The 26,103-nt window shown below is 40.8% G+C and overlaps 3 protein-coding genes across 4 annotated transcripts in view; 2 read left to right on the forward strand and 1 right to left on the reverse strand.

Annotated features, from left to right (window-relative positions):
• Positions 1 to 2,361, forward strand: part of rbck1 (RanBP-type and C3HC4-type zinc finger containing 1) — a 14,752-nt gene extending 12,391 nt beyond the window's left edge. Inside the window, exon 14 of the mRNA XM_034870417.1 lies at positions 2,351 to 2,361. The gene's annotated coding sequence lies outside the window, so the exon portion shown is untranslated. The remainder of the gene's footprint in view (positions 1 to 2,350) is intronic.
• tbc1d20 (TBC1 domain family, member 20) overlaps positions 1 to 3,657 on the reverse strand; it is a 6,473-nt gene extending 2,816 nt beyond the window's left edge. Inside the window, exons 1-5 of the mRNA XM_034870419.1 lie at positions 3,216 to 3,657; positions 2,768 to 2,953; positions 2,521 to 2,601; positions 1,325 to 1,511; positions 1,023 to 1,124 (exon numbers count right to left, since the gene is read on the reverse strand). Coding sequence (XP_034726310.1) covers positions 1,023 to 1,124; positions 1,325 to 1,511; positions 2,521 to 2,601; positions 2,768 to 2,953; positions 3,216 to 3,273 — 614 coding nt within the window. The 5' untranslated portion in view covers positions 3,274 to 3,657. The remainder of the gene's footprint in view (positions 1 to 1,022; positions 1,125 to 1,324; positions 1,512 to 2,520; positions 2,602 to 2,767; positions 2,954 to 3,215) is intronic.
• Positions 3,658 to 4,000: 343 nt separating this feature from the next.
• znfx1 (zinc finger, NFX1-type containing 1) lies at positions 4,001 to 23,074 on the forward strand. 2 transcript variants are annotated; one of them, XM_034870412.1, is made up of 18 exons: positions 4,001 to 4,229; positions 7,034 to 8,064; positions 8,374 to 8,608; positions 8,736 to 9,088; positions 9,268 to 9,447; positions 9,838 to 9,944; positions 10,704 to 10,942; positions 11,082 to 11,204; positions 11,329 to 11,477; positions 11,785 to 11,931; positions 12,046 to 12,163; positions 15,028 to 15,263; positions 15,705 to 15,844; positions 16,879 to 17,011; positions 17,363 to 17,530; positions 20,097 to 20,207; positions 20,378 to 20,473; positions 20,654 to 23,074. In XM_034870412.1, the coding sequence occupies exons 2-18, from the start codon at positions 7,060 to 7,062 to the stop codon at positions 23,069 to 23,071; spliced, it is 5,958 nt and encodes a 1,985-aa protein (XP_034726303.1). In that variant the 5' UTR covers positions 4,001 to 4,229; positions 7,034 to 7,059; the 3' UTR covers positions 23,072 to 23,074. The 2 variants fall into 2 exon arrangements, with proteins under 2 accessions (XP_034726303.1, XP_034726304.1); XM_034870413.1 differs by having other exon boundaries at positions 15,031 to 15,263.
• The last annotated feature ends 3,029 nt before the right edge of the window (positions 23,075 to 26,103 follow it).

The following is a 26,103-nucleotide window of genomic DNA, read 5'->3' on the forward strand; positions in this document are numbered from 1 at the left end:
ACTGCTGAGCAAAAAGAACATCAAAGCTCGTCTCAATTTCTCCACAACACATCTTGATAATCCCCAAGACTTTTGGGAAAACATTCTGTGGACCGATGAGACAAAAGTGGAACGCTTTGGAAGATGTGTGTCCAAGTATATCTGGCGTTGAAGGAACACTGCATTTCATAAAAAGAACATTATACCAACAGTTAAATATAGTGGTGGTACTGTGATGGTCTGGGGCTGTTTTGCTGCTTCAGGACCTGGAAGACTTGCCGTGATAAAAGGAACTATGAATTCTGCTGATCAATGTCTGCAGCACGACATTGATCCTAAACACACCAACAAGTCCACCACCGAATGGCTAAAGAGAAACAAAATGAAGACTTTAGAGTGGCCTAGCCAAAGTCCTGACCTGAATCCTATTGAGATGTTGTGGTATGACCTTAAAAAGGGCGTTCATGCTCGAACACCCTCTAATCTAACTGAATTAGGACAATTCTGCAAAGATGAGTGGGCCAAAATTCCTCCAGGATGCTGTAAAAGCCTCATTACACTTTTTCACACCACTGTACGCTAGGTTATCTGGAACTGAAAGACCAAGGGCAACAGTCATGTAAGCCCTCCAAGCAAAAGGATGAAATGACTGGTGAGTTAAGTCTTTACAGACGCAAATTGAGCTGTCGTCATAGGATCAATACGCTGTAAGTGCTCAGTCACCTTCACTTCACTTACATAACCATCATCTATTGAGTAGAGCATGCTGAGGTTTAGCATTTACCTTACTTGGAAGAAGATCTTGGTATAACACTAATAACCATAGGGAAAGCTGTGTTGGATATAAAGCCTTTTAATATTCTCGTAGTTCTGCCTTAATTATAGAGCTGTAAACTTGACAAATATGTCAATACTGCATATAAAGTGAGGTTGATATCTCATTCTGTTATGAATAAAGTTTCATGTTTTACAGGTAACTTCTAGTGAGAGACAGAACATAATATGATTTGGCCTGTTATCACTAAAACAGCAGGGAGCCTTACTGTTGCATGAAGTCATGCACCTCAGGGTTGACCCTGTCAATGATGGGCATCAAATAGTTCAGAATGTGTTTTGTGTTGTCCATAGTAGGATCCATGAAGTCCCTGAAAACAAAGGATACAACAGAGAGCATTTTATAGAGTGCATTGTTGAAGGAGGTTAAGGAGGGGAGCAGGCAGGGAGAGAATAATATATTATATATATTTTTTGTTCTGACATGTGGACACATAACAGAGAAAGAATAACTGAGAAACTAACTAACTGGTAGAATAAAAAATGCTACTGAAGATTATAAATAAGGTACCTGAGGTGATGTGTGGAGAGCTTTTCCACAAGAGCAGTTGCAAGGCGCTCTCCAAGGACCAATAAGAAGGTGACAACAATGTCATGGTATCCTTGGTAGTAGTGCAGCTGGGGATTGCGTTTCAGAACGAGGAGGATGATGTCAATTAGTTCTTCCTGGAGACCCTCCCTCTGCTCATCTGGCATACCTGTAAAAGTCCACCCAAAATAAAATACACTTTTGGTTAGCCACTCATTATTGAGCCCATAGATACAAAATGTCAGAGGTGCAGGAATACCCATGTTTCATAACTGACTCAGTTATAATAACTGTTATTGGTGTATGATTAACCAATGTAGAAACAATTCTTGTTGTATTATTCTCTTCATTCAAACAGAAGATACAGTAATTCAAGGAATTAAGGAGCATGACTAGCAACATTCAATACTGGTTCACCTACCAGTCAAAGCTGCCAGAAAGATGAAAAACAAATACATTTCCATTATTTCCAGAAAAAAACTAAATGGTACAAATTCTGCAAGAGATGGCTAAATTAGAGACATTTGTCCTCCCACCAGAAAAGCATGTTGGGTGCAATCCTTCAGTATAGTGTTAAATTGATAGATCTTCATTTGACAATTAGAGTATTAACAGTAGTGACATGGACTGGCAGAGATTCCAGTTGTTCAGAGTTGACAAAATGGCTGCATCCCTAATGCACTCTCCTGGAATTGTGTCTTTGTGCCAACTTAAATACCAGCAAAAGTAACAACGGAAATTAGTGGCAAAGCTTTTACATTGGACTGATCTGTAGGATATTACATGTAGTTTTTGACATGGTAGTGGATGACATTAAGTCATATCCAGAGGCAAGTGCATAGCTTTATGAAAGACCTGACATTATTCTGTTTACATGATGTAATATGTTGCTTTTGTCACTGAACTCAATGTAACAATACTAACTATCAATAAGTTCCAAATGAAACCTAACCTCTCAACAAATATGTTCTGTTGTCTGGTTCGGAACCCTAGATTTACTTAGTATAGGCTGCAATACAGTATATTAAACACATTAACTCAGGATTGCTCAGGATTTGTTCACAGCCTGGTAGTGTGTGTTCATCTGTAGGTGTAACGTCATGTGTGTAAGTGTTTCTGTACCTCACCCACCCATACAACCCCACACACCCCCCCACACACACACCAACACTACTCACCAGGTGGAAACCTCCGCAGTGAGCGCTGGACATCCAGCAACACCTGGTTGTAGTCTTTGTTATTCTCCCGCTCTACCGTTTCTAGATAAGACATGTCACTATCAGCAATATCATTCACTAGTCGTCAAATACTGTAAATGGGATATCTTGCACCTGCTACAACTGTGTATGTTAACATTTGCCATGCATAGTGGGATAGGGAACGCAACTTGTATCCTATATTCCTCGGTTTGTGCAAATATATTACCTGGCTCTTGTTCCAAGATGCGAGGAGGGACGTTGAGAAGCCGAGGCCAGACTTGACAGCGTATCTCATCAGTCAGCAGACCTCCTTCACTGATAGCCATCCTCCTCAAAGCAGCCACATCCACTGGACTCGCACTAAGGGCCTGTTTGATGTCTGCAATTTTTCTCTTCCGTCTGGTATCCCAGTCTGAGGCACAGAAAACACTGTGTTCAACTAACAAGTTGGCCTGTGCTTCATTTTATCCTGGAACAGTTAGCTAACATGAGCGTAAGTTAACGCATTGCAAAGGTTATGGAGGGCAGTTGGCAAACTTCAGCATCAGACACAGCCATCACGTTTTTGACATTAAAAAGCGTTTTGAGTCTTTTTTAGCGGCTGCAATGCTCAAAACATTTGATTAGCTAGCTAGTAAACGTTAACGTTACATCAGTGACATGGACACACTTACTGTTCATTTGTTTTCCATTTACAGTTGACGAGACACCAGCACTTCTAGATGTATTCATTTTATCTCCAGTTCTTGACTCGAGTTAGCCCTTCATTGCTGTCGACTGGAAGCTAGCTAACGTAAGCTGTCTAGCTAATTAGCAAGGCCAGCCTCATACTAAAACACAAACGGGATCGTTAGCTAGCTTTTCAGTGTTAGCTAGCTCGTTGTCATACTAGCTACCGTTACACAGCCCTGCTATTTTCGGCGACACAGCCATCATTATTCGTACTATTGACAAACTGGTTAACAAGTAGGAAACGCCGCTTAATAGCAATACGGTGATTTCAGTGAAGCGGCTACATGTTTACATTGACAAAAGCGACTAATAGGATATAAAGCTTTAGCTAGCGTCCCTGCTCAGGCTGACTGAAGATGACGTAGGTCAAAATGATGAGAGTCGAAGAGAAGGAGGCGTCTCCCTCCCCGGATATGTATGCATGTATTTGTAAAAAATATTATAAATACGTAGATAGTAATTTGACATAGAAACATGTTAACTTATAAACGAGCTACAACAATTAATTAAAATACTGCTCATAATTAACGTTTGCTAGCTAATCAAAATCCGATAATATGCCTGTATGACTGAGCCATTCTGCTGTGTTACTTAATTGTGCTGATAATAGGCCAAGTTTCCATGGACCCGTACAGCTCATATCCATAGGCGTTACAAAGTATATATAAACACACTAATGCATAGGCTAGCCTACTGTTATGCAATGGGCATTTTTTATATGTACTGATACCTGACGTGTCTAAACAAATGCATGTTGCACACTTCGGTGAGGTGTGTTCTGTGTAAAACGAAAACGAAACGGATAGATAGAGCCTATAAAAGGAAGCTTGTTGAACTGAGCAGTGTGAGTATCAGGCACAGCTGAGACAGCGACCACCGACCGAAGGATGGGGCCTGCCTGCTTGTTTTCTAAAGCTTGAATTGGAAACAGTTAAGTCAAGTGGATTTCAGTCTTGGTAAGTTCTTTCTCTCTTGTAGTATTGTGTTTGGGGAGAAGGTGAATAAAGAGGCAGCTGGCTAAATTATTAGTGAATTTGAATAAAACTGAGAATAAAGATCTTTATTTATTTATTCTCAGTTTTTGACTTACTCAGTTTTGATTATAAGACTTATAATCAAAACTGAGTAAGTCAAACAATTAAAATATAAAAAAAAGTATTATTATTAAAATAAAGCATTATTGCAGAGTATAATGTAAGATTTGTTTTGATAAAACAACATGTAAGGCGTTGCCTTTTGCTTGTTTAGACTGGAAAAATGTGTGCTGGGGCATAAGACGAGCGTGCAAGCTCTCATCTGGTTTCTGGTGAAAAGAAACCTATTGCCCATTCCAAGACCTTTACTGCATCCAGCAGAGGGCACACATGTTTCGATTTTCTCAGAAGCTATCATAACACCCTTGTAACTGACTCTGACCTTACAAATCATGGGCTAAAAGTGGAAAACAGGACAGGACGTTGTTTAGTAGGCCTACATTTATCGTACTTAAGTAAAAAATCTAAACTACTCTATACTGCTTGATTTGTTTTTGTTTTTTGCAATGATACTTTTTATTTTACTCCACTACATGGATGCAACATAAAGTTTTTACTGCATTCATTAGACAGCTTAAGCATGCTTTACATATTCAGATAGGCCTAAGTAATATAAAATATATATCAACATATTGGTATATTGGTATATTGGTATAACAATATGACAATACATTCTCTAAATATGAAAAAGTTATAAAAGGGATTCTACACAGAAATGCTGGGCTTACACTTCAAACTCGATTCAGACCATAAAACATACTGGTTTGGATGAAGTGTTTCCTGTTTTTCAAGGAACTTCTCCTCATTTTTATTTTGCTTTCATTACTTCACTCAAACACAATTAACAGTAAACATGTTTGTTTTTGAAACCTTCAGGGATTGTTCCCTGATTGTTCTCTGAAGGTTTAAAAAAAAAAAAAACCTTGGAGAACCTCCAGGGAACGTTCTCTGAATGTTCTCTAAAGGTTCTCTAAAGGTTCTCTAGGCCTAAATGTTTAAAAAAAAAAAAAACTTCAGACAACGTTCTCTGAAAGTGTTTTAAAAAAAACCTTTAGAGAACCTTTAGGGAACGTTCTCTGATGGTTTTACCCGTTCAGATCCCTTGACCAGTCCAATGGACATAACTTTTCTTGGATGTCTAGATTATGGAGATATCTATGGACGATAGTCTGACTCCACCCAAATCCACAACCTTATATTAGCCTAATTGATTTGATGTCTATGTCAATCAGTGTAGGCATGGTCAAGCAAAAGGCAGGGAGGAAGCATAAGTCCCATTTTTATCTATTAATCATATTGTTAATGTACATAATTTGCGTTTAAAGTAAACATGAGGTGTTATATTAAGAATAGCCTACATGTTATAATATCCTATGAAATAATAGCTGTTACCCAAGACTTTTTCAAAAACATCCGTCTGATAACTGGAACTTTGTGATCTGACCTGCACTTGCAACACGCCTCTTTGCAGCCGTCATCTTGGTACGGAGTTCCGACTTGTAAAGACCTGTAGAAAGCGGAAGAATATTCCAGACTTTTGTGCTGCTTTTTGATCTTCTAACAAAATAGGTACCAACGATAAGCAACAGGAAATAACATTTTCACAAAAGTTTTTTTTTTTTTTTTTTAAACAAAATGTTACTGTTACAAACGTGATAGCTTATCACAAGAAGTAACATTAGGCCCTAATCCTTTTTAACATACCATAAAGTAAAGTGACTGTCCTGATATTACATTAAACTACCAATAGGCCTAGATAGCTGTTGGTTTACAACAATGTCTGTCTCAAATGTGAGAAAAATAAAATTGTATCTGAATGGGTTAAGTAAGACTTTAAATGCAGGACCTTTACTTCTAACAGGGTACTTTAACTCTGTGGTATTGCTATTTGTGTTTGCCCCAGGTTTATGGCAGACTTCGGTGCAAGTATCTGCCTGGGGTTTAGGGGTCCTCGCTCAAAACAATGTTTTTTTTTATTCATTTGAAAAAAAAAAAGAAAAAAAAAATCTATTTCATCATTTTGGACCGTTATTATTCCCATGTCTTTGTCATAAACATTGGAAAAAGTAGAGCAAATAATAGAAAACACTTTAAAAGGCTTAAAGACAAGACTTGCTAAATATGTCCAATGGGGACCAACTACAACCAGTAGCTCTGAGATAAGAAGTTTTGTTAGTTTTGATGCTCAGTGGATTTTACATGCATTTAGCTTAGGCGGTGCCCAAAATGGTTTGGGTGCAAGCATAATGGGAGGAGAAGCCCTAAAAACCCTGAATACTTCTACCACTGCCCTTACAGTACACATACACTAACTCCAAAATCTTATGTAATCATGATCCAATGTATTTTTTTTCCCACCAGGGCAGCACAATGTAAGGAAAATATGGGATAATTCTGTTGAATATTGCAATAACAGTGTTACTTGCTATGAATAAATATTAAAGTACTCAGTTCGGCTGCCTTCAGTATTCAGCTAAAATTCAACAAATTCCTTGTTTAATAAAAAAAAAAGAAAGGATATCATTTAAAACCATTCTTTTATTGAAAAAATTGAACATTGAATTGAATAGAAAAAGCACCACTATCAAATAATAACGTTGTTGTTCGTTATGCATTTAGTTTCTATCGTTAAAAAAAACTGATATATTGTGCAGCCATAATTTTCCCTTTCATGCCATAATTACTTGCCACTCAGAAATCATTAATGTGACCAACCCTAATTTCAGGAACTGTCATATGAACATACAAGACCATGGAAAGACTGACTCCAACAACAGGGAGCAAAGGACCTAGCACAGGTCCCCCAGGTGCTAATGTTGGCCAAAATGAAAATGCTAGTGGAAACAGCGGGAAACAAAGAAAAAGACGTGAAAGTAACCAAGCCAAAAGGGATGAGACAGACGGAGGAGGAGTAGGTGTCGGGATGCGTGGGAGAGGCCGAAGAAGAGGAAGAGGAGGACCGGACCCAGGAAGAGGGGGGGGAAGAGGTGCAGGAGGAGAAGGCAGGAATGAGACAGATGGTGGAGGAGGAGGGGAAGGGGGGAGAGGAAGAGGGGGAGCAGCAGGCAGGGGAAGAGTAGCAGATGCAGGGAGAGGAAGAGGAGGGGCAGCAGATGCAGGGAGAGGAAGAGGAGCAGCAGCAGATGCAGGGAGACAGGGAGAAGGAGCCAGACTGGGAGTAGGAGGGAGGGGGAGAGGTGGAAATGGAGGAGAAAGGGCAGAGAGAGGTGGGGTAAGAAGAAATGGACAGCAAGGTGAAGCTGAAAGAGAAAGAGCTAGAAGGAGGATGGCAGGAATGGGTGCAAGCAGGGGAGGACATAGTGTGGATGGAAGAGGGGGTGAGAGAAGAGATGTGGGCGACAGGCAAGAGAGAAATGGAGGGAGATCCAATTCTACAGGCAGAGTCTGGGCACCGAATGGTCATAGATTAGGCTATAAAACATTGGAAGAACTCTCTGGAGAAGATCCCTCTGTAGTGGCCATCACCCTTTCCTCTCACCCTGGCCTTCCTGAGGTCCTGCGCGAGACACAAATGAGGCAGGACCTTGTCGAACTCCTCTGCCTGGTGCTGAGTAAAGCCTTCAAAGCACATACAGAAATATGCACCCTGCAGCACCTGGCTGGAATCATAAAAGATTCAGGGTTCTTCCGCATCGTCCTGCCCTACTATCTGGGGGGCATGGGGTCAGAGTTCAACCGCGTCCGCAGGGCACAGTACCCACAGCACCTGGAAAACATCCTGGCTATTCTGTCAAAGGTAAATATGAGTGGAAGAGCCAATTTAGTTAGTGAATTCAGCTGAAGGATAAATGAAGTAATACATGAAAATGACACCGTGAGTGTGAGTTTGCACTAAAATCATTTAGTAGACCCAGAAGAGCTGCCTTTGATAAATGACACAAACTGGGTCCAACCAAACCTTTACAGAATCCTTTTGTAACATAAAATGTTCCTCATTATTTTGGCTTGCTTGTGCTTCTTTCTGTTAACAGTTCTTAAATTAGTAGTTGAACTCCTTGTAGTTAAATATGCTTTAACTAACTATCCTCAATATAATGCTCATCAGGTCCTCAGCATCTTTCCTGCTAGCTCTATGCAGGCTGTGAGTTTGCTGCTGACGGTGCTCAATGCCTCCATCAACAGCCTGAGGGCAAAGGGAGTGGACATCCGGCCTGAAACGGAGGAGAGCTTGAAGAGTTTACAGACCCTGGTCAAGCACCTCGAGGAGAGATCCTCGCAGGGTACCCTGCGCTCAGACAAGGACACTTATGCCCTCCTACCAACAAGAGGTGAAAACCCAGGTAATGACCCTTTCTGTATTGTTGGCCCTCAAGCCAACAATACAGAAAAAATATTTTGGGATAAAATAATTGCCACACAGTTTTATAGATACTTGAGCAACTGAAACTCCAGTTATTTCTAACCCAGGTGATGAAGAGCAGGAAGATTTCCGGACCATATCCATCTACCCAACCCCTGAGGAGTTCCATCAGGAACACAGGCCCTTTCTTAGGCCCAACCTCACTTCTCAGCGCTACACAAACACCCACGTCTACCTTGACACGCACTTCCGGCTGCTGAGAGAGGACTTTGTGCGGCCACTCCGTGAGGGGATCCAGCAATTGCTTCGGGACAAAATGGACAAGGGAAGAAGGGATAATTCACTAAAGACAAAGCGCTTTGATGACATCAGAGTGTATTTGGACACAAAAGTGGTGGTACCCAGGTGCACATCGAGTGGCCTTGCCTACATAGTCCAGTTTGATATTAAGCCACTTAAGGTACGTCTCTGGACGGACTTAGATGTTTGTTACATTTAATGTGTATATGCCAATTGACTAATACAATAAAGCACATTTTTTAAGACAAACAATGACATTTTGCTAATAGAATAGCAAATGGAAAGACATACTGTATATTAATACGTGTAATAAAAATATTTCCTCTATCTATCCTACAGTTTGTGATCTGGCAGAACTCCAAGAGGCTGATCTACGGGTCCCTGGTCTGTCTGTCGTGTGATAATTTTGAGAGCTTCTTATTTGCCACAGTGTCAGATCGGGACCCACAACAGCTGCGTAAGGGACAGGTCCAGATTGCCTTTACTGAAGAAAGCAGATTGAAGTTGGCCAGCATTGAGGTGAGGAGTAAATTGTTATAAGGGCAGAATGTGTGCAGTTCTAAATATGGGATGGGAACGGTTTTAATTTTAGCCACTTAATCTACAAACACCGCTGCTGAAACAAGAATTAGTTGCCAGTTTTTCAGGTATATAAGCAAAAATACTGAGAGGTGTTTCCTAATATTTAGTCCACCTGTCACTGATATAAATGGTGTTGACAAAAGATTAAAAACGCATTTCAGTATAACTGTATAGCACATCAAACTGCAGCTTCCAAAATGACCACCAAGGTAAATTACCACCTCTCGACTGTTACGTTCCTAACATGCAGGATAAGTGCAGGGTAGGGGAATTTATGGTTTTCTATGAAACAGATATACAAAGGACTAAATGTGTTTTATCTCACAGAAAGATCAATCGTTCCTGATGATTGAGACCACTGCCTACTTTGAGGCCTATCGCTATGTTCTAGAGGGCCTACAGGAACAGGAGGAGGACACACTGCCCTTTCAGAGGTAGGAGTGAGTGTCCGCTTGATTGTGTGCTGTGGAGGAGTTTTAGCATCAAGGTCATAGTTTTTATAGAATCATCACAGCACTTTGAAAACGGGTTTACATGTAGATTTTTTTCAAAGGGCAGCAGGGGGGAGAAACGGTACAAAGCAAGTTCAGCAATCAGTTTTAAACGCCACGGTACACATGGATGAGTTCAAAAGTTCGGTTATTGTCTGCCCTGTTTTCCTGGTAAACCCCCCTACCTCAGCTGGGGGCTTGTGAAGATGAATTTTCCAGCTCTACCACAGTTTTCCTTTACCTATCATAACTAAATTCATGCTGATTTTCAGCTTGCATTTAAAGACTGAAGAATAGCACCTTATTCCTCAATGAAAAGTTGAAATCGCAGCTAACAAAATACACTTTTGCTCAATTCAGTACACTTTGCAGCTAAAGGCTTACTTGGTAGGTTATCACCTAGTCTCGCTTTGCCAGACCCACTCCGAAGCGCGGAGGAGGAGAAATCATTTTTATTTTACCATTATCCTGTAAGTGCCACTTGTGGCCGCTGTTCAGCAAAAGTTACATGAGCTCGCTTTAATCATAAAAAGTAATTGAGCTTTAACATGTTTATTGCAGGGGATTTAACTGTACATTTTAATTGTTAATCTTTGGAGAAAGGAACATACTAACAATAATCTATTAGTGAGAAGTTTCTACCTCCTCCTTTTACACAGATAGCAGACGCTTAAGATGTAATTCTCTCCGTAACGCATCCAGGTACATCGTGGAGTGCAGCACAGACGTGCATCCCCCAGCTTATCTGCAGAGAAGAGATATTTATGACCTGTCATCTGTTGCTCACCCTGAGCATAAGGACGGTATTAAGCCCTTCCACAGCCTGGAGGCACGGGCCTGGCCGAGCATGGAGAAGCTGGGCCTGGATGAGTCTCAGATGAGAGCCTTCCAGCTGGCCCTCACAAAGGAGCTGACCATCATACAGGGACCTCCTGGCACTGGTGAGGCATTGTAAACCCATTGTTGGATGTTGATGAGTTCATTAATTTGTGAATGAAAGAAAGTGTCAAATGATTTTCACACATTTGTTAAATGATATAAATCCCTTGCATTAAAATCGGGCATTTTGCATTTTCTTAGGAAAAACCTACGTTGGCCTTAAGATTGCTCAGGCTCTGTTGACAAATCAGGATCTTTGGAGAGACGGGGCTCCCATGCTGGTAGTGTGTTACACTAATCATGCCCTGGATCAGTTCCTTGAAGGTAAACAGTGATGCCAATACTTTCAGATCTGTTTCATATGTTGTTTGAGTGGTTTGGGATTTTAAACAGTCCCTTAACAACAAACAAAGACCCATAAGCTTTCTCTTTTGGCTTTGTTTTTAAGGCATTCATAAATTTCTGCCAAAGGGGATAGTGAGAGTAGGAGGCCGCAGCAACAGTGAGATCCTGAAGCGTTTCAATCTAAGGGAACTGGCCCGCTCACGTGACTTCAGACTGAAGCTGCCGTCCCATCTGAGTCGAGCATATAATCAGGTAGGATGCTGACGGACCTACAGTGGGGCTCGTGTAGCTTAGCGTGATGTTTCAAGTTTCTCCACACGCAATTCCTTTAAAGCATATCATGTGTTGAGACGGTATGAAAGGATATAATAGGATAAGATAATTCCTACTAGTTCAGCCTGTTATATTCTATGAAAAAGTCTATGGGTTTATCATGCTAATGTTGTGTTTTGCACATTTTGTACCGCATCTTTTTTACTTTACTCATCTTAATAATTAGCCATTCATTACATTTTTGTGTGATGTTTCCACCTAATAACTGTAATAACCTGTTTAACAGATTTACAAGCAGCTGTGTGAGGAGGAGAGGGTGATCCAGAGTCAAAGCATGCAGCTGGAGTGTTCTCTGAAAGGCGTCCTGCGTGAAGTCTCCTTACGCAACTATATTTCACCCAGACACTGGGACGATCTACAAAACCAACCACCAGTGAGGGAATAAAACATGCACATCTTATATATTTGTGTAAACTGAATAACAACTGAATAGACCGAACAAGACAAGTGCAAACTCATCAGTGGCTGTTTCTGAAATGATTTGTAGACACAGGATGGTTTTGTGACCTATGGTGAGAAGAAGTCCAGTCTGATGATGGAGTGGTTGGGTATCGGTTCCACTTTCTTCCTGCAGAGGGAGACAGGGACTGCAGATAGAAATGAAGGTAAGGTCTGTCTTATCGATAAAACAATCTGATAATTGGATTGCAAACTGCACCTGAAAACTCTCACTGTGTCAGTGTGAATGGATCATTTTAACCACACAAGATTCCCTCCACAGAGGCCTTTACATTTTCAATGCAAACAAGTAAAAACCAGTTAAGCACTGTTCTCATTTACACAGATGTTTTTAGTAGCACAACTATCCACATGCCCACATTCGACAGTGACAACAGAACCCAAGTGTTGCTTTTGTAAAGCTGTTTCACCTTGCTATTGTTGAGATGCAGTGAAAACGTTTTTGACTGACCACCTAAAGAATTACATTATTAAGGAAGTAATGGGAATGTCAACCAGAAGACACATAAGACCATCATTACATTACCGTCATTACTTTTACTAGGCCTTCACCATTACAGATTGATAGAAATGGCAAAGAAAGCATTACAATGCTAAATATGTGTTTAAAGGAAAACCATAACTTTGGCAAAGTAGAAGCTCTCTCTCTCTCTCTCCAATTGTCCATCTTTATATTAAATTGATTTGTTCAGTGCCTGACACCTAAACTCTGTCTTTTAAAGTCAACTATTTCAGGCAACTGTCATTACATTTAGACTTAGACTTATCTTTATTAATCCCTTTGGGATGAATCCCGCAAGAAAATTGAAGTTACCAGCAGTTACAGCATGAGAAGAAGAAAGAAGAATACAAAACAAAAACATCATAACAACACAATAATAATGCACAGGACAACACACAGTACATGGGGTGAAGAAAATCAAAAAGAAAATCCCTGAGGCAGTCAGTTCAGAGGGGGTAGGGATAGGGACGGGGTGTGTATGTGGGTTTGTGTGTGTGTGTGTGTGCGGGTTTGTGTGTGTGAAGTGTGAGGCGGCAGACTGTCTATGTTGTTACAAAGAGTTCAGTTCAGTTCGGCCTTGTCCTTGAGGAGAGATAAAGTGCGCAGGAGGAGATAGTTAGGCCAGCTGCAGGTTGTTTTCCCTCTCGGGTGAAGGGTGGAGGGGGGACAAAAAGACAATCAGTTTAAATCCAATTTAGGTTGATGCGGTGGCATTTGTCCGAATCAGTGTCCAACAATCTCTCTCCTCCTCAGCGTCATACGTGCGTCCAATTCATGTAGTGATTTTGAAAGTTCTTCTACCTTCATTGTCAGTCCGGAGGTTCCACGCAGCGGATCCACGGCCGAGCCCCGATAGCATTCATTTTCCTCTGCGCTTCCACAGCCCGGTCTGAGATGTTACGAGACAGTTCACCATTCTGATCAGCCGTCTGATGTAAAACCTTCAGCTTCTTGTTTTTTTACATTCAAGCCCTCTCTTTCTTTAATTGCATTTCACTGACGTCAGCCAAAGAGTGAGCGCTGTCAGTTATGCCGTCCTGCCTCTCCATTAGAGGGGACAGGAGTAAAGCCACCTTACAGCCAAACTCCTCAGTCATTGTAGTTCTAACAAATTCCTCTCAGGCAGGTTTTTTTTCCCTCATAGGGTTTTTTCCAGAGGCTTTTTCCCCATTTGGTTCTGACGCACAGTACGTTTTACGCACGGTGGACACAAGGCACACACAGCAGCTGTTTGTACACTACAGGGAACCCTCCCAAGGAGCATCAGTTTCAAAACAGTGTCTTTCTTACTGGCTGTGCGAGGCTCTCACCTCATTTATGGGATTGCAGGCTTTCTGCCGTCAATCATGATACAATTTCTCACCAATCATGCACGCCTATATTTATGAAATTATGCGCTATTGCATGTCTGTTCTGCCTGCTATCCTCACCCTTCCAGCACTGAGAGATGGGAGGAAAGCGGCTGTCCCATAATTTATCATGACAAACGTTTCCCACTAACCATGCACACCTGCAATCATGACCTTGGCCTTGCAACCAGTTAGTCCAAGTCATTACAAAGCAGTCCTTTGTTCTCTGAATAACGGACTATCTGACACAATCTCCTGTCAGTGTATTGGTGGAATAGTTAGTCTATGTTCTGCTTGTGGCTCCTGTTGCAGGTGGCATTGACTACATCAGCTTTGCCTTACCCAATAGCGTCAGCTCTTAGAGGGCGAAGCCTATATGAAATAGAACAATCGTTACGAATTGTAACTCAAGATTCTATGAGTATAGGGGTAGCCCTCTAAGATCTGTGCCACCTCCTCCACCAACATTGGCTGAAGAAAAATGCCAATGTTAGATAACAAACAACGGGTATATATATGTGGTAGTGTGGTTGCCTGCCAATTGGAAGGTTGGTGGTTTGATCCCTGGCACTGCAGTCCCATGTCAAAGACACTGAACACCGAGTTGCTCCCGATGCTGCTCCATCTGAGTGTAAATGTGTGTGAGTGTTTATCTGATGAGTGTTTACATTGTACCGCAGCCTCAGCCACAGTGCATGAATGCATGTGAATAGTGAATGGCGAATGGTTCCTGTACTATGTAAAAGTGCATTGAGTAGTTGCTGAGACTAGAAAAGTGCTATATAAGAACAGTCCATTTACATTATATACACTATCAGCAGTATCCCGCCCTTTCTTCGATGCAAGGGCGGGAAAGAAAATCTTCACAACTGTGCATGCGCAAAGGGATGATACCCAATAGCATCAGCTAAGCCTATACTCATAGAATCTGGAGTCACAATTCATAACCATCAGTATGTACAGTAAAAAGACAGATGTTGTCTGTCCCCTCTCCCGCATACCATGTTAACTTTCTGTATTTTAGGACCATTCTTTTTTTGTGTCTTACTTTTCCCCCTGCAACGTTATAAATTTTCAGTGAAAACTAAAAATCTGCAGGTGTTGTACTGGTGCATGAACCCTTCCCATACTGATTCTTACTGTAATGTGTTTGATATCACAGAAGAGGAAGCGATGGAACTGGATGAGGAGGACGACCTCATTGAAATCGCAGAGGAAGCAGAACTGATCCAGGCGGAGCGGATTATTGATGACAACATTGGTCCCAAAGGTGGTAGAGATGGCAAAAAGAACGGAGATATGGAGGAGGCTCTCAGAGCGGTAGAGGACCTGATGCTAGCTATGAACCTGGATAAAGCTGAAATACAGGCTGAGCAGAGCGAGGAAGGATGGGAGGTATATGAAGAGATTTTTGTAATGTGGAGGTTGTAATAAACATTTGTCAAGTCTGACAGTTTTGCAATCCCTGTTCAATCAGGTAAACTGATTGAGAACTTTCTTTTTTTGAGCAATAGTGGACTGGTTGGACAGCAGTAGATACATGCACATGATAACAGTATTGGTAAGAATTGTCCAATAGAAACCTATGTTCTAAAGTCATAGTTTCCACAGACCATGGCTAAATTTACCACTTCTGTGTCATGCTGTTGCCTTGACACACTTCACCCTCCATTAAACTACAGCTCACTCTTTAATGTAAAGTTTGATTTGAAATTAAACTAAGGGACTGCAACATTGTATTGCAATTAACAAGCAACAAAAATATAACCAGATTAGCGCTAAAACCGTTAATAAATTGAGTCTCTGACAGTTCAAAAATTGTTTTAATCTGTACAGATGCAACGGGCCCAGAAAAGAAAGCTGAAAAACAAAATCAGAAAAGAGCTCAGGAATAACTCGGTCATGACTAAAGAAGAGGAAGATGCTGTCATGGATATTTGGACCCTCAGCAAGCCGGACAGATGGAGACTCTATCGGTAGGCCTGCCTCTGTATTTCACTTTTACTATTTCTTTGTGCACTACCGATGTGCCTCTTTTTCAACTCTTCCTTTCAATCGCCTTTCCTAGTACCTTTCTTACAATTCTGTTCTCCTTCATTTTTCTTCCTGCCATTCCCCAAGCAACTTTAATTTGTTTTTATTTGGATCTCCATTAGCTTCAACATAAGTTAAAAGCTATTCTTCCTTAGTCTTTTCCCAGTGTGTATGATTACTATACTAATCACCAGAAAGGAGGATTTCACTTCAGAGGGCCAAGACACCTTACAGGATTGTGAGGACTCTTGTTAAAGGTGCCCTGCCACACATATTTCATTATTTTGTGGTAATGTCTGAAGTTCTACCATGGAGTCTGTAACATTTTTCTGTGGAAAGAATGCCTTGGCTACCTTGTTTCAAGCCATTCTAGTGTGGTACAGAAAGCTTGCAGGAAGACTCAGCTCGATTTGTGCCAGTTCTCTTTAATATTCAATGAGCAAAGTTGCTTGACTCTGATTGGTAAACAACTAGCCAATGAGAGCCTGGCTATCAGCATCCTTTATCCAGCGAAACTGGGTAAGCTCATGAATGGTAATGAGCTCAGACAACAGGAAATCAGACTGACCAGCTTTTGAAATTGGCCTTATTTCTCCTTTTATTTCTTTTAAGTGGCTAGAGCTGGCAGAGGCGGTAGCAGATCATTTTCACATTCGCGACACAACACAAACACATATGGACCTATCATCTTTTGAAAAATGTAAATAAAAACTCTTTTGTTTGGTCGGGCACCTTTAACATAGTTGTAAATAGCATTTAAACTAACAAATGGGGCAATTTCCTTCCAAGACATATGTGATATGTTTTTTTCACTTAGTAATATATTAGAGCAATATCAAGTAACACATCATTGTATTTCTTTGACTTCGGCTCTGATTATAATTCCAGATGCAGAGCTAATAATGCGTCTACGGCTTCCAGATAATTGAGTCAGTTGTCACAGCGTTTTGCCATTATTCTTCCTTTGTGTCTGCAGGTTGTGGGTGGCACGTTACAGGTTAGAACTTTGCGCCAAAATCCTAAAGAGTGAAGAGGGTTATCAGAACGCAGTGGACAGATTGGCTGATGTAAAACGTGCAGAGAACCTCTGTCTCCTGAAGAAAGCCACGGTACAGTACAATTGCAGCAATGAATAGTATGAATGTTATTTTTTCAATGATCCACCAGTAGATCCTTGTTTAGTCAAAACTTTTACACAAATTTACAGTCTACTCAGTAATTGCATATAATGATAACGTGCCTTGCAACTGTTGTTATAATACATTAAGTTACTGTGGGTCTGATACACAAAAGGTTAAGGGAGCTGGCACTGTAGTCTATGAGCCCCCAAAAGTCAACGCTATTAAATAGGCTGCCATTAAAATTATTTTTTCTGTACTTAAGGGCATCAATAGAAACATGTGTATTATAATTGATCATGAAAAAGAGGTGTGTAGATAAACATATATATTTTACACCAGGTTATTGGCATGACAACAACAGGAGCAGCCAAGTTCCGTAAAGTTCTGCAGAAGGTGTGTCCTCGTCTGGTGATTGTAGAAGAGGCTGCGGAGGTTCTCGAGGCCCACACCATCACCACACTGAGCCAAGCATGCCAACACCTCATCCTCATCGGAGACCATCAGCAGGTAAGAATACACAGAGAAAAATAATATTCCTAACCTCTTGGTTTCATCTCATTATACTCTGCACGACAATGTGTGCACTGGCGTATATTAATATGCCATCATCCTTTTGACTGAAATTACCTCAGTTACATGCTTAGGTGAAAAATGAAAGGACAACCTGTCATGAGGGAATTTGTGTAATCGTGTGGTTGCCGGTATGTTTGTGCGCGTTGCCTTAAGGGAAGTGAAAAACGAAAGAAAAAAATCCCATGACAGGCAATACAAAATATATAGAAGAGTGATGAGTGAAATGTTGAATTTTCTGGAGACTCTAACAACAACTTGTCAGGGCCTGCCAAGAACATATGGCCAGCAGCCTGTCTAGCAATCTGCAGAATGTGATCACAACTACACAGAGTTGTATCACACATTTCAATATTCTGATCTGGTCTTGTGTAACTTCTTTCTGCTCTTTTCCTAATATTATATATATATGAATATATGCATGCATATGAATGTACAAACAAACCTAAATTTCATACAGTCACACTGAAAGTTTAACAAGCTTAAGAATGGAATTCAAAATAGAGGCTTCGAAATCAATGGTCATTTTTATTCATCACATTCATCACATTAATATTCAAGTAATTTGCCACTGTGCCTGAAGCTCCATTTACTTTTGTAGGTGGGTGCAATTTAATGTGCAAAATGCATAAATCAAAGTATCAGCTGATTTATCAATTTAAACTACAACACAATTAAATCTGTGTGTGTGTGTGTGTGTGTGTGTGTGGGTGTGGGTGTGTGTGTGTGTGTGTGTAAAGTATCAAGACGAGGTATTCCTTTTATGATTACGATTTTTTAATTTATTAGCACAGAACATACAACTCCCGAAACAACACTTCCCCATCTGAACTCCATCCCACCCCCCCACTTGACATCATCCCCTCCGTATACAAAATTTGAGACAAGGTGACATAATAGCCATACAATTCAATACAATAAAATAAGATAAACAACAAACTGTAAACCAAAATAAACAAATCATGCACCGGAAGCACATTTCATACGGCAATCCCCAGTATATGGCAACCTAGGAGCCCCATTTTTGAGTGTAAACACTAATCTTGCAAACTGACATTGTTTTCAACCGCTGCTACTCTCGCCTCTCCTAACCCTTGTATGATTTTTGGGTCAAATTGACCGATTTCAAATATTTTCCAAGAAGAAACTTTTTTTAAGAGTAACATTTTGTCTACCTGAAAATCAATGGCCTTAACTTATTTTCTGTGATAAACATGTATTCCTTAATCAAATCAGAAAATCATTCTGGATATAACCACTTGTGTTTTTTCCAAGATAAGAATGATTACATAGTAGATTTTTAATACAAATGCTAACCGTATGCCATAAAATGAAATCACACTTCCATTTTTTATTGTATTCCAGTAGAGACTGATTACATTCCCTAAAAATATCTCAATTGTTTGAAATTGAGATAAAGACAATATTTGTTAATAGATTATGAATTAAAAGTTTATTTCAGAAGTGTTTTTAAAACTCCAAATAAGTAATCGGTCAATTTGATCCGAGGGATACGAGAGGGTCCCAGAAGTGAAGACAGAACAAGGGTCATGTACTAGCCAGGTGGGTTCATCCTCTTACACACCTTCAGTAAGATGATGTATTCTGAAGGCACAACCATGTGTTGGTCTGTTTGTTTCATGGATTTTAAGCCATTTGATAGTATTTTATTTTGACTGTAAGTGTTTAGAGCTTTGCTTTTTGTGGAACTCAAACTTAAATTTGTGCATGTAATGGAGGTGGATGGATCACACTTTCCAAGTAAAATAAGCTCTGGCATTGTTGTGTTGTTCATTAATCACAGGTTTGGTGTTGAATCGAGCAGAACACAATGCTTCACATTTATACTAGAATTTGTCTTGGCTCCCCCACACCCCTCCCACATACATGCACAATCACACTCTGTCCTCTAGCTAAATTAGGTTTGCCAACACACACTCACACACTCACACACACAAAAACACACAAACACTCCCACATACTGTATAGACAAAAAGCAAAAACTTAACAGGACTGGAAAAGAAAAGTTCATTTGCATACATTTTAGATTCCCATCCAGTCACCCTAAAACAGAAACCCTTAGCGGAATAGTGTTCATCTTGTCAAGGCTTACTGGGTTGCCTCCACCCGTCTGGGAACTGTGTAATAAGTATTTACTAAAATGACATGACTTCAAATGGTCCAATCACCTTAGGCATGTAACCATGAAAGTCCTGTCTTTATTCTTCACTTGCATTGTTATGATCTAAGGCTCTGTAAATTTGCTAATATAAGGCAGTACAACTGCCAAATTAACTCAATCACCAAGGTATGGAGAAGCTAAACGCTGGGAAAAGGTTAAAAGAGATGACAAAACTTGCCTAGTGATTTATAAAAGCATATTTCTAGCCCTGAATACCTCCGTTAGGTCTCAAAAGGTTCTCAGTTTGTACAGCAAAAACTAACTAAGCAAAATGAAGACTGTTTAAAGCAAATGGTGCACATGTGCTTTGTTTTTCTTTAGCTGCGCCCCAGTGCCACAGTATATGAACTTGCTAAGAACTTCAACCTGGAGATGTCCATGTTTGAGAGGCTGGTGAACATGGGACTTCCTTTTGTCAGACTTAACTACCAGGTTTGTGTTTTTAGATCTATTCATTTGTTTATCTTATTGCAGGATGTATTAATCAATACAATGTTTAGATGATGCAGTTAAGTTGAAAGCATTACACTTGAATTGTTATGTATGCCTGTGCATCCATATGTGATTGCCTGTGTTAATCTGTGTTTTGGTCTGTTTTTCAGCATCGTATGAGGCCAGATATTGCCCGTCTTCTTACCCCACACATCTACGCAGAGCTAGAAAATCATCCCTCTGTGTTGGACTACGAAGATATTAAGGTGCATATTTTATTTTCTGTCCTGCTGCGTCTCAAATCGGCTTGTTTTACATATCTCTCTGCATGTGTGCCTGGATCAAAAGTATCTGCATAGTGTCTTTGCAAAGTGTACAAGATTCAAAAGAATATGATAAATATCAAATAATAACAGAATATGTTTTTATCAATTGCTGTCTTACAGGGCGTGAATACCAATTTATTCTTTGTGGAGCACAACCACCTAGAAGAAGAGATTAAAGATGGAAAAAGCCATCAGAACAAACATGAGGCAATGTTTGTAGTCTCTCTTTGCCGCTATTTTATCTATCAGGACTATAAACCAGAGCAAATTACCATCCTCACAACCTATACCGGGCAGCTCCACTGCCTGCGCAATCTCATGCCTGCCAGCGAGTTCAACGGGGTCAAAGTGCATGTAGTGGACAAGTACCAGGGAGAAGAGAATGACATTGTCTTGTTGTCTCTGGTTCGCAGCAACCGGCAGGGTAAAGTTGGCTTTTTGAACATTCCCAATCGAGTCTGTGTAGCTTTGTCTCGTTCCAAAAAAGGTCTGTACTGTATTGGCAATCAGTCAATGCTGAGCAGAGTCGAACTGTGGAGCAACATCTTCCACACCCTGAGGGAGAAGGACCAGGTTGGGAGTGCTCTGACCCTGTGCTGTCAGAATCATCCAGATCGACAAATAAAAGCCTCTTGTGCTGATGATTTCAAACAAGCCCCTGAGGGGGGCTGCACCAAGCCTTGTGAGTTCCGTTTGGAATGTGGCCATGTTTGCACACGTATCTGCCACCCCTCCGACCCGGAGCACAAGAAGTACCTGTGTTTTAAAAACTGCCAGAAGATTTTATGTAATCTAGGTCACAGGTGCACCCTTCTGTGCCATGAAGAATGCCCAGAGAAATGTTCAGTGAAGGTTGAGAAGATCATACCCCAGTGTCAACACACTCAGATGGTTCCTTGCCACGAGGACCCGCAGACATTCACATGCAAGGAGCCTTGCCAGAAGCTGCTTCCCTGTGGGCATCCATGTGATTCAATCTGTGGGGAACCATGCACTAGTCAGTGCAAGGTGAAGGTCACCTTAAAACTAAAGTGTGGCCACAGCCAGCAAGATGCATGCTTTTACCAAACTCAGACAGAGCAGCCTGAATGTAGGTCCCCTTGTAGGAAACAGCTAAAATGTGGCCATGCCTGTCGTGGTACCTGTGGCAAGTGTTTTCAGGGACGGTTTCATTACCTGTGTTTTCACAAATGTGACCGTCTCCTGATTTGCTCTCACAAGTGCAGGGAGCCTTGCACTCGTGATTGCCCCCCCTGTCGGGAACCATGTGAGGATTGCTGCGTGCACAGCAAGTGTATGAAGTCATGTGGACAGCCCTGTGCTCCGTGCATTGAGCCCTGCGCTTGGCAGTGCCCTCACCAAAGCTGCAGTAAGCTTTGCTATGAGCCATGCGATCGTCCGCCATGCACACAACCCTGTGCCAAGACCCTGGAGTGCGGCCACCCATGCATTGGTCTGTGTGGAGACAAATGTCCAAGCAAATGTCGCATCTGTAATCACGATGAGGTCACAGAGATTTTCTTTGGCACTGAGGATGAGCCTGAGGCTTTCTTCATTCAGTTAGAGGACTGTGGACACATCATTGAATACACAGCCATGGACCAATACATGGGGATGGATGACATCCAGCTGGCAAATGGAGGAGAGCAGGTGGCCATAAAACTAAAGGAATGTCCAAAGTGTCGAACACCGATCCGGAAGAATCTACGCTATGGATCTCACATCAATCGCAGCCTGTCTGAAATAGAGATGGTAAAGGTGAAGCTACACGGACGTCAGGAGGATATTGAAGAGCACAGGAAGGCCCTTCAAAACCAGTGGGAGGACAACCTTCTCCTCCATGAAATGCATCACCAAGAGGGCTATATGCGTATCAATGATACACTGGAAAGAAAAAATCTCACAGAAAAGCACCTGTGGGTCCTAGAAAACAAGATGGACTTCCTAATAAGGGTTGTAAAGCTGAAGAAGGCCCAAAGGGAAAACATGTCATCCATGCTTAGCGGCAGATTAGGAAAGTATTTTAAGGAGTTTGAGCACTGGGTCAACAATTGGCAACAAAAATTCACAGACCAGCAGGTCTTTGATTTGCAGAGAGAACTCCGGAGAATCACCCTCTTGACTGAACTCAACGCCCATTGCCATATGGCAGAGATGCGAGGACAAAGTGACAAAATCATTTCCGAGGTACAAACAATTACCAAGGTTTTGGAAAAGTTTGGCCAATTTACTGAACAAGACCAATACGGAGTAGAAGAAGCCATGAAGGAACTAGACAAAAAGGTTCCCCTCACAGGCTTAGGGATCAATGAAGAGGAGAGAAAGATGATTGTCTCGACTATGGGAATGCGACCTGGACACTGGTACAAATGTCCCAATGGCCATGTCTATCTTATAGACGACTGTGGAGGGGCTATGGTGAGTCGACGCTGCCCTGATTGTGAAGCTACTATTGGGGGGGGCAATCACAGATTGGCAAGTGGCAACCAAGTAGCCTCAGAGATGGATGGGGCACAGCAACCTGCTTGGCCATCTTAGAGAACCGTCGTTGCCTTCTCAGTCCCAACTGTAAGCAACAGGTTTGATTTGACTGTTTTTTACAGTAATACTGCATTGCTTGAGACCATAATCCTATTGCATGGCATTCACTATTGACTATTTTCTCTTCATTGAAAATACAGACTTCAGTAATAGCAATACTCTGTGACACCTCTATATCAACAAATCTCCATGGTACTACTTTCTCTTACACATTTCGATAGATTTTGGTGGTTTTGTTGGTTTTGTTTAAAAAATTGCTTTGCTGCTGAAGTCATGAACCAGGGATCTGTAACAAGTCACAGAACAAGTAACAAGTGATAGATGGTAAAAAATATTTCTAAATTTGAAATAATGTGTCAGTTATTAACTGTAACCTTCTATGTTTAAGACTCCTTCTGTAAGGGACACTTGTCCTTTTCCTAAACAATAGGTGGCAGTAAAACACTGTAAAAGAGCAAGACTTGACATTTATCATGCTTTTAACTGGAATAAAATGTTTTTGAATCCATAAGTCCATTGTTTTCTTAATTTTACACACACACCATAATTTAAGAAACACCATCAGGGAGAGCAGTGCATTCAAAAAACATCTTTCTGAAAATATTATTTTTTAAATACTCATATTCATTTTCATAGGCAGAGACCATTAAGCTGAGAAATTATTAACATGTTAACTGGTTATGCTGCTACAAGACGTGCATTGAAAAGCAGCACAGTACTAAACACAGTAATAAGGGAATACATTTTAAAAATACTCTCTATTACTACAAATATGAATTGAAAAACCCACACATACTCGTGCCATCAAGAGTTAATCATTTGTGTCTCATAACAGGAGATAAGTGGCAATGAAGCCAAAGAAACAACCCTGAAATAGCTACAATTCCTCTTCACTACTGTACGGGACTCACATTCGCTGAGTTTCATTTTGGCGTTTTGTAACAGCTTGCATCACTTTATTACATGATGAATGTGTCCCTGTCACAAAAGCAGCTCCAATGCAAACTGCGCTGTCTGCAGGGAGAAAAGACAACAAATATTTTGCTGTCAAGACAAGTGTAAAGATTGCCCTAACTTTAAAAGGGTCCCACTGTTTTAGTATTTATAGATTTCAAGCACCAGTTTGAGAGAGAGTTTAACAAAAAGGAGGCACTGCAGAAAAACGGTAATATCCTACAGGGGGGACTGTCTCATCTATCATGTCAGATGGCCTTAAAATGCATTATTGTCAGAGTTTCAGCTAGTCTGGCCCTGCCATAAAAAAGTTGCTCACCGCCCAACACACACACACACACACACACACACACAGAGTATAATATGAGGTTTTGGTTTGATTACAGTCTCTAGCAGAAGTGATAAGACTGGGTGGATGGAAAAGCACCATTGAAACAAGGAGGATCTGACACAGCAAGTAGTGATCTGTGAAGACAAGTAACTGGAGGGAATGTGAAAAGATAAAACATTTACCTTACCTAAGGTGCCACGGGCAATTTTTAAATCCACAACAAAGATGACAGAAACTAGTTGTGTCTGTAAAGTTGTAACACCTTTTGTTAAAGACCATGGATGTAGGAGGCTTTGAAAATGCAAGTGAGGCAATCTGACAGAGTAAATGTCAGATTCTGTGTTTTGGTACCTTTTAGCAGGTGGTTTGATACTTGTATCTGGCTGTACTAGCGATTGACAAATTATGGGTACTCTTTTTTTATGCAGAGGAAGTGGTTGGCCCAAGATAACATATTTAAAGATAATAAAAAGCTAAAAGTACATGCATTTATTTGATGACTAATTCAGAACCCTCTTTAATAATAAGTTATTGTAACTTGAGGATCTCTTTATGCGTGCATGCAATTGGAATTTCTGTTTAATACATTTATTCAAAGTCCCACTTAAGACACATTTAAAAGTATGTTAAAAAACTCAGTTATGATTAATGTTTTGTTTAAAATTGGGTTTCCACATAAAAAAAAATGAAGAGGGTGGGAACAAACTACTCTTTCTCCCTCATTGAGAAATTCTGGATCTGGCAACACCCACCACAGCTGTTTGCAGTAGTAGTAGTAGTAGTAGTAGTAGTAATCTTTCATTGCCGGACCTATCTCCAGCGGTGGAACTGTGGTGTTGCCTGGCCAGAGGGGCTAGGAAGGTGGTAGGTAGGCAGACTCAAACATTGTATATTTCCGGATTATTTTATTTACAGTGGTCTGATGTACACAGATAATTAAACACTTAAAAAAAACTTATGGAAAAAAACACACTAAATTAGTAGCAACGCTAACAACCAGCATGTGTTCCTAGCAGCACAGCCTCACCTCTTTTCCTCTCCAACCCAGAGTACCAGCCCACTATATACGGTGGTCAATGCACATCCATTTGCTTCAGCCAATTCAATTTAACGGCAGGTTGATCTACTCCATAACATTAATACCTAGAAATCTCTTAACATATGGAACTTAGTTACCACTTCACTCCTCTCCCACTGACTACAAAACAGGTCAGGGTTATTCACACATTTTTATATAATAGCCAAAAAACAACCAAAATAAACATTCCTGTAAAGAAAGAAAACTCTACTTGGTTTGGTCCAGTGATGTCATCCATGACCACTCTATTCCTATAAAACAGGAAATGCTTTGGCCGGTCCCTTCCCAAACAATTGTCCTGCATGGAGGAACTGAACAAAGGAACAAACAATTGTAAGTATTAATGCAGGAAAACCATTAAACCAACTTGCAACCTAATCAAATGGAACTGAAGCTAATGTTTGACCGTGTGTCTACTTAGTATAGCTAATCATCTGTATGGGACAAGCGGTGAGCAAACCCACTTTGTCACAGTAACTAAGTATATTTTGTTGGTGCACGATCACGAAAGGCTGTATAATGTACCCGAGCCGACAGTTTTCCTGTAATTACTTAGAATTCGAAAATGGGGGAGACATACATTAAGAGCTGTTGCTTTAAGTGCAAATTTGAGTTACTTGTACTTTACTCGAAACTTTTCTTTTCATGCCGTTTTCTACTTCTACT

The sequence above is a fragment of the Etheostoma cragini genome, chromosome 4 (assembly GCF_013103735.1).
Source record: "Etheostoma cragini isolate CJK2018 chromosome 4, CSU_Ecrag_1.0, whole genome shotgun sequence".
In the NCBI taxonomy this organism is placed as follows: domain Eukaryota; kingdom Metazoa; phylum Chordata; class Actinopteri; order Perciformes; family Percidae; genus Etheostoma; species Etheostoma cragini.

Coding starts and splice junctions, on each gene's coding strand:
- znfx1 (XM_034870412.1), top strand. CDS start 7,060: ATGGAAAGACTGACTCCAACAACAGGGAGCAAAGGACCTAGCACAGGT. Junction 8,065..8,373: donor TCCTGGCTATTCTGTCAAAG/GTAAATATGAGT, acceptor AATGCTCATCAG/GTCCTCAGCATCTTTCCTGC. Junction 9,089..9,267: donor TTGATATTAAGCCACTTAAG/GTACGTCTCTGG, acceptor TCTATCCTACAG/TTTGTGATCTGGCAGAACTC.